General features: G+C 51.0%; 1 protein-coding gene across 1 annotated transcript; it reads right to left on the bottom strand.

Annotated features, from left to right (window-relative positions):
• Positions 1-6,089: 6,089 nt before the first annotated feature.
• On the bottom strand, positions 6,090-9,177 carry SPACA6 (sperm acrosome associated 6). The gene is made up of 8 exons (XM_026867066.1): positions 8,976-9,177; positions 8,406-8,480; positions 8,000-8,068; positions 7,717-7,740; positions 7,553-7,630; positions 7,217-7,320; positions 6,557-6,710; positions 6,090-6,244 (listed from the first exon to the last, which is right to left on the bottom strand). Exons 1-8 carry the CDS (start codon positions 9,175-9,177, stop codon positions 6,090-6,092), a joined length of 861 nt encoding a protein of 286 aa, XP_026722867.1.
• Positions 9,178-11,284: the final 2,107 nt, after the last annotated feature.

The following is an 11,284-nucleotide window of genomic DNA, read 5'->3' as shown; positions in this document are numbered from 1 at the left end:
TTTGGGAATTTATGTTGAGTAGAGATTTTGCCAGTAATTTGCCTCACAATAGCTTTGGGCCTTCTACTGGAGAACCAGTTTGAGGTTTTGCTTTTCCTGAGAGCTGATTTCTGAGCTTTTGTGAGACCAGGTTGTCTGGACTATAATTGACTGCTCCGCTTTGCTCCTCTGCTTCTGGGATCAAACCTGCGTAGCCTTCGTAGGGAATGGTAGATTAAGTCCCCTGCCCCTGCAGAAGGAATACTGTCAAGAGTAGTTGTGGAAAACCACTTATCGCTTTGCTTAAAACTGCTTTGTGTTGTCTTAGTAAATTTGTGGGGTGACTTAAGCAGCTTCTGCCATGACCAGAAGATAGCGACTGCTGTTCAGCGCTCAAAAGCATGAAAACCCTCCAAGAAAAAAAGCGTATTTTCTTTCAGATACTCTTCGCTCCTTACTCTTCTCCTTGATCCTTGAGGTGGTTAAAAAAAGGAGCTCAGGTACTGTGGTGGTATTCATCACTTAAAAACTAAATGGAAGTAGAAAATAAAAAATAAATCTTAAGTGTAATTTTTCTAACTTGTATATTTAGATTAGCCTTTTATGCAGTAGTGTGTTTCAGAAAAAAAAAACCCAACAAAAACAAAATACAACACAAAACCACCCTAATTTGCTTTCAGTTTCTCCTCTGTTTCTCTTCCAGGCTAAGGTTGGCATCTGCCACTGGCTTCCGTGGAGAGCCCCCAGTGCAGGAGCCCCCAGTGCAGGAGCCCCCAGTACTGGAGCCCCTTAAGCCCAGCAGACAAGGGGCCAGTTTCTTTCGTTGCTGTTGCTCCGCTTTGAAAGCAGCAGAGTGTGAATAACCCGGGTCACATCCTGCTTTGCCAGGGTGTGTAGATCCTCCTGTTTGGTCTGTGCTGGCAGCATTCAATTCCATCCTGTAATTGTGTGCTAGTTCCTACTGGAGGGATGTGAATGAACTTGCTGCGATGTTTATGCTTCTTAATTAGGGCTGTTGGTTGTCTGAGAAAGAAAGGTTCGGTAGGGGGAGGTTGTAGGAGTAGTGGCTGGGATGGTCTGGCATGGGCTGAGCTGCTCAAGACGTGCCTGTAGTGATTTCAGTTGCTGCTTGATCCAGAGTTTGCGCTGGCATTGCGTGAGTGTGCAGAGCAATGCGTTGCAGCTCGCTCTACGGAACACTGATTGCATCTGTGGGTGTTCATTGGCTTTAGCTGGATTGTTTTAGATGAGGGTACCATGGCTGGGCTGACGTTGTTTGAGGATGGTCAGCATTGCTTTTATTTGGGCTCATGACATTTAAAACAAAGAGAGAATTAACTCTGTCTCTGTGTAGTGCTTAAGTGTTGGCTAAGGGAGTGTAAGGTTTTCACTTGAGTCTGGAGTCCTTGTGAATCTGTATATAAAGGAACTGAAAAAGCAGGGCAGGACACTTGTCACCTGTTCATGTCCCAAATGTTTTCTACTGTGGAATTTCCATCTGCCTTCTGCCAAAGGCAGGGCAAGAGGATGCTCTTGTACTAAGAAGGAGCTTGTAACTCAGTACCCTCAGTGCGAGTTCCTTAATTTGACAATGTGGTTTTTATTTACCTGACCAGAGGCTGCCTGCTGGGCACCCTGAGAGGTTGGAGGCTCTGAGGAAGACGTTTTGAAGGAAATACCACAAAAGAGTTGGAAAAAAAATCCAGTTAGAATAGCATTTGTCAAAATACTGGGATTAATTTTCTTCTGTATAACTTTGAAGAACTTAGGGTGTATGTGGTTTTGCTGGCATCACTTGGATGCACTCCCGGAAAAGATTTTCTTGTGTATCAGGTTAGAGGTGCCCTCTTTCAAGGATGCCAAGGAATACTGCTCTGTTGTAACTGTAAATCGGGCGGCTTCAGCTTTTGCAGACAGCAGCTCCCGCACTGTCAGGGGCCTGACAGTTGAGCTGTTAAGTGTTGTGACCCTTGTTCATGTGCAAGCTTAGGGAGAGTGATTGGTCTGATGAATAGTGTAAAATTTGCAAGGTCTTTTTAGTTGGGGAAGGGGAGTTTTATTGATCTGTTTGTAGAACTATTTCAATCTTCTGTTTTCTGTGGAATTTGAAGGCTTCTGGAGATGTACAGATCTTCTTGCTGGTCTCGTAGAACGACAGAATCCATCCCAGGTTGGCAGGGACCTCAGGGATCATCTAGTCCAGCTTTCTTGGGAGAAGCACCGTCTAGACAAGATGGCCCAGCACCCTGTCCAGCTAATCTTAAAAGTGTCCAATGTGTGGGAATCCACCACTTCCCTGGGGAGATTATTCCAGTGGCTGATTGTTCACATTGTTAAACACTTTCCTCTTGTGTCTGTTATAAATGCAGAGGCAGAACCAGAAAATAACTTATAAATCTATTGAAATAAGAACAAGCACAATAAAAAGGTTGGGTACGCCGGGGAGCAGGGGGGGTTTCTTCTCCGTACCGACGGACACTATGTGGTGCTGGTCACTCCCGTTACGGTCCTGTCTGAGTCTTCACATGTGCAGCAGGGCCCCTCAGACTTTCCCGGCCTTTCTAGTGTTGCTAGGGTCTACTGACAGGGGTTCCTCCAGTACTTTTCCACATTCACAATGACAGTCCATATGAGTCTGTGTTTACTGAGGAAAAAAACCCTCCAAACCATTTTAACAATAAACCCACAATAAATCTCTTAACTTATGTACATGGCAAAATACCAGTAGCACCCATGCTCCTCATACTAACGTCATTCTATTTTTAAGACAAATCACCACCATATTCTTCACATGTCCAGCTGGAATCTCCCCAGGAGTAACTTGCACCCATTGCCCCTCATTTTTCCATGTGACTCCTTGTGGAGAGGGAGTCTCCATCTGCTTTGCAGCCACCTTTTAAATACTGGAACTTGGGACTCCTACAGAACTGCTGCTGCTGGTATGTGGCCACGCTGGAAGTTCAGGGCCCTAGCATGATGAGCTGAGCCTGAGCTCAAGTTACAGGGAAAGACCGATGTTTTTTAAGTCAATGCACAGAGTTAAGGCAACTTTAGGTAGCAAGCTTGTCAGAGATCAGAGAAAGTGTCAGCAGACTGAGCAGCGGGCTGCTGGCTTTCTGGTTCTTTGTGCTCCTCTCGGCCCACTCCAGCCTGGCCTCTAAGCATCATTCCTCATCTAGTGGTTTTTAAAAAGGGAATTGTCCGGGGCAGAGAGGGAGGTGGTTGGTCTCAATTTGCTCGTTAACATCCAGGCTGCTGTATCGTAAGGAAGGGAAGGTTTCTAGGGAAGGGGAGCAGGCATGGCTCAGAGTGGTATAGCTGTCATTTCCAACTGAGTTTTTATATTTTCTCCTGTCTTGTGGCTGTGGAGACTTAATTATTTTACCAGCACACAGCATTATTGCACTGCCAGCCTCCTCTCCAGAGTGATAGCCAGGCCTGAGAGCTGCCTCAGTCTCTGGGGAGGGCCGACTGTGGCCACCTCATCAGCAAGACCCTCAGTCAGCCCCAACCTGCAGTGGGTCATAAGGGCTCTTTCCCCTGGGTCAGTCCCTTTGGACAGTCTCAGGAACCCGATGTTGTGCTCGGCAGCTGATGGTTTCTGTGCTGGAGCTCCAGCAAGGCTGCCTGAGCCGCTGCTGTACAGCTGCGGGCCCCCCGACCCCAGCCAGCTCCAGAGTGTGCAGTAAGGAGTCGGGGTCCTGGAGGACAGCATCACTGCGCTGCATGGAGCAAATGACCATGTAGCAAGCCACTCTCCACTCTGGGACTGCATCAGAGCAGCTCCATGTTTTACTCAGCCCTTGCAGTACTTGCTGTGGCAGTAGACAACAGGTGAGCCCAAGACGTCCGAGAGGAAGGGAGAGCCCCATGCCTGGTGCTTGCATCTTTGTGTCACCCTCCTTTGCCAGCTGTGAATGCTGCTGTCATCAGCATTCAGGATGGGAAGAGCTTCATCCCCTTCTGCTTGCTTCTCACAGGCATTTGCCCACGGGAAACCTGAGACTGAAAGGAGTGTGATTTCCACCGTCCACATCAGCTTGTTCAGCAGCAGACGAAACAGGCAGGGATCACAGAAGCGCAGTGTTCCTGATGGGAAACGTTCTTACTTGGGTAAGGAATGTGAGCTGCAGCCTCCAGGATGAGCACAGGGTGGCTCTGTCCTGTGGCCAGATCACTGCAAGAGGAGAAGGTCCTTGCCTGAGTCAGGATCGGCCTCTGCAGGCTGGGGGAGCACAGGCTGGGTCTTCCGCCCAGAGATCACAGCTCAGGCTTCTCGACCTACCCAGCACTGACAGCACCAAAGAGTTAAATACAGCTGGAATGTCAGCCTGGGTAACGGAAGCGTTTTACCAAGTGCTTGGGACCAAAGGCACCAGCAGGATATGGGCACACTCTGTGTACTGTGTCTGCAGCCTGTTTCATATTTTTCTGATTGCCGTTTTTTCTAACATAAGTCTCAGGACATTTCAAGGCCCTATTAGAGCCAGCGCTGGAGGTATCGTGATCAGAGTCTTAAGGGATTTTTCTACTCTCTTCTTCAAGGAACTTATAGCAGTCTTCCTCTACTGTTTGGCTGTTTTGTTACAGACATAACATCTAAAAAAACTGTAGCAGCAATTTATCCCCATTTAAGTTACCTGGGTTATACAGTGATAGAAGCTTATGTGATAAAATGCTTTTAGGCAAAGAATTGGAGGAGAAAGTAACTTGGCATTTGTTGTGGCTGTGACATAATAAAGGCATTCTTATACATTTGTATCTCTGATACAGGAGTATCAAGAGAAAGCTTTCCTACAGCTGACTTTCCCTTAGTGCTAGCCATTGAAGTGCAGGGTCAGGAGCGTCACAGCAATTTTTTGGACTGCTTACGTGCTGCCCAGTGGCTAGTTTTTCTGTATGCAAGCCCATAGATTTCTGTATGCAAGCCCAAGACCCCCAGATCTCCATGTCCATCATAATCCAATTATTTAGAACTGTGTAGTTCTATTTTTAGACTGTTTTAATTTAATGCAAGAGCCAAGTGCAGGATTGTTGGAGAATGGCTTGTGGAGCAAGGCCGTGGGTCTGTGCAGGAGCTGTTTGCAGCCACCTGAGGTAAACAAAGGAAAAAACCCAGGGCACAGTTATGCAAACAAGGAAAGATATTCAGGGCACAGTTATGCTAACAAAGGACTGTTATGTTAACAAAGAGAGAAACTGGGGTACACAAAGGCCTTGAGTATGATGGTAAACAACCTTGGGAAAGAAAGCAGGCCAGAAGAAGGAAGATGTTGTGACATGCCAGAAATGCCAAAAGGGGCTGGGATATTATAATGTAGCCTTTTACATGTATCCAATAGATTTGTGAGTAGTATGCATGATTATTGTAGAGTGCTTATATAAGGTGTGATTTCTTTCAATAAAGTTGAAGCTTGCTCTATCATTCACATTGAATTGGCTGCTTGCTTCCTCCATCCTCCGCACAGGATTTTTGGTCCTCGGGTACGAAGCGACGTGTCAAGCTCCTCTATGGTGAATCCAGGCACCAGGAATCCCCTGAGGGACCCTGTTGCCCAGATCTGTGGGATGTCCGTGTGTCCCTGAGGCCTAGGATGCTCCAGCATTGCCAGGTGGCCCTGGGAGGCAGAAGGAGGAATGGAGAAAGAGGAGGTAAAATGGAGAAATCTGGGGTGGGGGGAATGGTGGGGCATAGGGGGGGCCCAAGGAGCAACTGATGGGTCTAAGCGTGAAAGTATGGGACCCTGGGGGCAACTGGGGCAACTGACTGTGAGTGCAGCCCCCAAAGGGACAGTGGGGTTCTGGGGAAAAGGGGTGAAAGTGTCAGGGTCTCAGGGGCAATTTGGGGGAAGCAAGGCAGCCTGGAGTTGTCCTGGGTGCAAGGGAGGCGTCCTGGAATGGGCCAGAGGACAAGGGGAGACCCAGGGGAAAAGAGGGGTCCTTGTGAGTTTAGGAGTCGTGGCAGTCTGTGCCCCACCTTGGCCACCTGGGTCCCCTTCCATCTGTAGGGAACGCTGAGGGAGTGAGGGTCTGGGGGGTGTTGGGAGTCCCATGCAGGGAGCCCCAGAAGCACGAGGCTTGCAGGGTAAGGTTCACCCGGCCAGGAGGACTCACAGCAGCAGCAGCACGAGCGCCATGAAGCCAAGTGCCAGCCCCAGCCCCAGCGATGCCATGTGGTGCAGAGGAGTCCTGCCTTCGGGCCAGCGCAGCACAGCTCCGAACTGAGCCTGGAGTCCCTGCTCTGCCTCCACACCTCCTCCTGATACTGTGGGGACCAAGGCACCTCGGGTCATGGGGCACTGCCCCCCAGGGACCAGGTGTGCCTGCAGCACCTGCTCTGGCCACAGAGCCCCCTGCCCCCAGGGACCCAGGCATCCGGGGGGCCCCTGCGGCACCCCACATGCCCCACTGTCCCCAGAGGAGCCAGGCGTCGGGGACCAGCGGCTCCACTCCACCTGTGGTGTCCTGGCACCTGCTCACCCCCCATGCACCCCCCTCCCATGGACGCAGGTGCCTGGCATCCTGCTCCCCCATCCACTGCTCATCACCCCCAGGGCACGCAGCTGTCTGGACGCACCGTTGAGGTAGAAGTACTTGCGGACCAAGGGCTCAGAGAGGACCCCCAGGCAACAGGCAACGGTTCCTGGAATGGGCTCCTGCAGGGTCAGACTGAGAGGTCCCTCCACACTCTCCTGCAGCTCATCAAACACTGCCAGATCCTGTGTGCGCAGCTGGGGACGGGGGAGCACATCAATGCAGCCTGGTGCACCAGGTACACAAGACAGCATACACGTGCAAACGAAGGCACCCGTGTGCTGCACATGCCCATCATGCCCCCTTCATTCTTCCTGTACCCTTTGCTCATGCACACGCGTGCACCTTGTGTCCCACATGTGCTCCTTGGGCCCTGTGTGTGTGCACACAGGGCTGCACAAGCAGAGCACATGGAAAAGTCACTTCTGTCACACCCAAGCGCGCACAAGCGCGCAAGAATCTGCAGACAGACGAGTGACCTGCCTCCTGCTTGAGTGCACCCTTCACACAGGCAGGCATGTGCATCCTGTGCGTGCTTACACACACGCTCCTGACAGCACACGTATCTGTGTATGAGCCATACCCGTATCTACTGATAGTCCCCGTGCCAAGCGCACAGCCCTGTGCACGCAGGCCTTGTTCCCCACGCCCAGTCCTCTCGTGAATGTCTACGTACACCCTTGCCCACGCCTGTGCAACTCACATCCTTGGCAAACATCCAGGTGACGGGCAGGTCGGAGGGGGTATCGAAGGGCACGTCGCAGCGCAGTGTGATGGCTTCCCCCGCGTGGGCCCACACGTCCTGCACTGGGAGCATTGAGAGGCACGTGAGCTCTCTCCCACCTGCTCAGTCACTCAGAGAAATGACCGCACTCCTGAGTGACCGCACGTGCTCTGGGGGGGTGGGCACGCAGTTGGGCGCTCAGGGTGGGCCCTGCCCGCATGCCCATGTGTGCCAAATGAGGATGGCCCCCGAGCTCGGGAGGCGCCTGGCCCCGGTATGGGGCTGTGGATGCCTGGGCCCCCCCCAGCCCCATACCTGGGCAGTCCAGGGGAAAGTGGCAGTCCACGAGGCGGCAGGTAGCACACTGGAAGACACGGGCGGCTGGCTGGTACCCTGGGAGAGAGAGAGTGGGTGGTCGCAGGGAGAAGGGAGATGTGCTAGGGTACAGGGGGTGGCAAGAGAGCGGGATGGGCACTCACCGCAGGGAGGGACGCAGGCTGGAGCTGGTGGGGAGGAAGCAGCAGTAGACTGGGGATCAGTGGGGATCCACATCCCTGTGAGGAGCTGTCAGGGCTCAGCCCTTGTCCAGCCCAGATGGGGTCCCTGGGGGTTTCTCCAGGCTGGGGGTGCCCAGGGTGAGGGTCCTTGGGGTGTAGATGTGCAGGGTGGGGATGTCGGTTACAGTCCCTTGAGTGGGGGTCCCAGGGCTCAGGGGTTCCCCAGGGTGGGGGTCCTGGGTGGGTGTCCCCACTGGTCCCGTACCTTCCTCCAGCTGGCTCAGCTTTGCCCAGATTATGTTGACTGCTTCCTGCAGAGACACCTCAAAAGGCTCTGGGGTGTCCCACGTGTGAGACAGGTGAGACAATGTGCGCTCCTCCCAGTCCCCATAAACCCTCCCTGGAGCCTGCAGATCCCCTGTGCAACTCCCCTCAACCCCATATATCCATCCTGGAGTCCCATAGATGCCCAAATACCCCCTCAAAACCCCCCAGCAGCTCTATACCTCGAAGGCCATATACCCTCAGATTCCCCAAAGATCCCCTTACAGCCCCCAGACCTCCACAGAGCCTGTACTTCACCAGCCTCCCCATTCAAGGCCTCCACGTCCCATCCGCCGTGGCCCATGTCCTGGCCCTACCCCCTTGCATGTCCCACGTCCCCTGCTCACTCATGTTCTTCTGCTGCTCCAGAAAATGCAGGGCATCCATGATGATCTCACGAAGTGCCTCACGCTGCTTCGACCCTGGGACCAGTAAGGACTGGGGGTTTGCAGGGGTTCCTTGGGTCCTGATCAGGGCTTAGGGCTACTGGGAAGGGTCAGGTATCCCTGGGGATTCCTGAGGCCCTAGGCAGGGCCAGAGGGTCCCAGGAAGTCCCCAGGGTGTGCCTGCCCAGGGTTGGGTGATTCTCAGAGTCTCAGGCAAGGTTCTGATTCAGAGGGATCCCTGGGGTGCTGGTTGGGAGTGGGGAGACCGTGGCATGGTTGGGAGTCCCTAGGTTGCTTGTCTGGGGTGGGTCCCTCTTTAGGCAAGGGGTCCCCAACTGCCTGGAATCCTGGCTGGCAAGAGTAGGAGGGCCTTGACTGAAGTGGGGAAGCCCAGAGGGTTCTCAGGGGTCCTGTCCAGGGTGGGAGACTCTTGGGCTGGAGGGTCCTGGAGGGACAGAGGTGCCAGTCAGGATGGGGCTCCTTGGGCAGCGTCCCCATTGGGTTGGGTGTCCATGGGGTTCCATGACGCACCGACGGTGACGGAGGCAAGTGGCACAGCAGCCTGGACGAGGGCCTCAAGGCACTGTCGATGTCGGGGGTCGCTGACGGGGGCCCCAGTAATGTCCTGGCAGAGCCGTGTCCGCTGAATGGCGGGCCCAAAGCAGAACAGGCAGGTGTGCACCCCAGGGAGCCAGGGGGCCAGCACCAGCAGCAGGGCCATCCACCATGCCATGGCTCCAAAGCCCAGCATCCAAATGCCTGGGTTTCCAGGCAACAGCAGGGTTCCTAGGCGGAGCCTGGACACTGGATTCCGGGGGACAATGGCGTTCCTAGGCTGGTCCCAGATGCCTAGGAGTTCACCTAAGAGACTTGGGCATGGGTAATTCCAGACAGAGTTATACTGGGAAACTCTTGTGTTTAAATTTGCAAAGAGAGAGATAAAATAAATGTATAGAAGATGGGGACAGTACTCAGCATTGAAAGGGGGACGCCCCTTGCTGAGGTTTTAGAAGATTGAGGAAAGATACATTTGGCACTATCACTACAGAAAAGGAAACTGATAATTTTGTGCCAAGAGGAATGGCCGTTCCTGACAAGAAATAGAAGAGGAGAACCAATGGATGTATGGCCTCCAAAAGGAACAGTTAAAATCTGTTTTGCGGAGAAATCACTCTATAACTTTTGGGGTTATAAAGTGGCTATGTTTCTTCAGTGCCGGGCGCATGGGGGATCGCTCCACCACAAGCATGCGCATCGTTTGCAGCTCTCGTCCGGCTTATATGTTACAAAATAGTGCATATTCATAGAACGCCTGTACATATACATAGTCTACCCCTGCCTCCCCTCGCTTCTCATGGTAATCAGGTCTCCTCTTCTTCTTCACTGATGAACTTTTCTCCCTGTCGCTCTGCGCAGCCTCAGTTGTTCTCTGGCTTTCTTCCAGGCCAATGTTTTGGGGTAGTCTGTTTTTCAAAGACTAGGAGGGACTTCTCTTTGGGCTAGGAGTTAATCGCCTAGCAACGTTATCAGTACTTGGTATGTCTTTTCGAACAGTCCCATACGCCTCCCCTTGTTTTTGCGCAGGCCTTGCACCATCAATCTAAGATTGTTTAGACTCCCTGTCTCATTCCCCCCTTTTCTTCTTATTTAGTAAATTCTTTTACTACTTATTTATTTACTTTTTATTTTTCTTGCCCTATAATATGTTAGTACTATCTTATAAATTAGTTAGTTTATTGCTTAAAGCTTCAATTGTGATATAAAGCATGATACATAGCTTGCAAGCGTTTTGTAAGTCTCCAGATCCATCCATATATAGCTACAGTAAGGATTAACAAAATTGCTGCAGATATTAATAAAGCAAGCACTGGGTGAAGGGCTGTGTTTAAGATTCCAGTAGTTGTCGGCGACCATCCGAAGAGTGTATCCCACCAATTATGTTTCCCTTCCTGCTTAACCATCTTTAAGACCTTTTTTATCCTTTCCCCATCATGAAAGGTTGTGAGTAAAGTTTCTTGCCCTTTTTCCTTAACTTCTTCCAGTATCCGGTGTAAGTCTGGGTGTTTTAATAGGCTTTCTATAGGACTGACATTTAAGCCTATGGGGACAGGAAGTACCTTTACCCTGAGGCTGCTTTTCAAGAGGGAATGTGTAACCACCGGGGCAGAATAAGTGAAATTGCACCCCAGGATGATGGTGAAATTACAAATACAATAATTTAGATGCTGTATCAATTTTTTCTCTCGCCCATCTATGGTTATTGTGTCACACAGTGCCCTTAAACATGCACATCCCTTTCCGGTATAGACAACAATGGTTCTCAAATCTACATTGGGGCGTGCTTCCAAGTGGCAAATCTTTCGGTCAGTACCTAAGCAGGTATCCTGGGTTAGTAGGTATTACTTTTACATATAAATTTCTGTTGTTCTTTCATGATATAGGGTTCGAGATTTACTGCTTGCCATTTATTATTAGTATTTATAGCCCAGGTTTTATGTTTAAAGGGGTACAGCAGAGTCCTATTATAATTGATTCCAAGACTTACAATGGGGTGTATGGTGATTAATTTTGCATTATATATTGTTAACACAAAAGTTGTTACTGTATGCGTGTCAGGCCTATAGGTGAAGTTGACCATATTCCACCATGATTGTAACTTTGTCTCTGTGGCACTATCCCAAATTATTTTTTGAATTTTAGTGGGAAGTGTACTCTCCTTTTCTTCCCTTATTACAGATTCTGCTACAGTTTGCATCCATAACTGGGCTTGTATATAACTTAGAGCTACGGCGATATTACCTTGTAACGCTTCCAAGGTTTCAGCAATAAGTGTGTGGTCC

The sequence above is a fragment of the Athene cunicularia genome, unplaced genomic scaffold (genome assembly GCF_003259725.1).
Source record: "Athene cunicularia isolate RWA unplaced genomic scaffold, athCun1 SCF_13, whole genome shotgun sequence".
Lineage (NCBI taxonomy): Eukaryota > Metazoa > Chordata > Aves > Strigiformes > Strigidae > Athene > Athene cunicularia.
Note: the sequence above shows the minus strand (reverse complement) of the source record. Positions and strands in the feature narration are given on the sequence as shown.

What these genes read in the sequence shown, in the direction of transcription:
- SPACA6 (XM_026867066.1), bottom strand. Translation starts at nt 9,177, where the DNA reads ATGGCATGGTGGATGGCCCTGCTGCTGGTGCTGGCCCCCTGGCTCCCT. An exon ending in GGAGCAGCAGAAGAACATGA is followed by an intron (nt 8,069 to 8,405) that starts GTGAGCAGGGGA and finishes GGGACACCCCAG; the next exon opens with AGCCTTTTGAGGTGTCTCTG. An exon ending in CAAGTACTTCTACCTCAACG is followed by an intron (nt 6,245 to 6,556) that starts GTGCGTCCAGAC and finishes TGGTCCCCACAG; the next exon opens with TATCAGGAGGAGGTGTGGAG.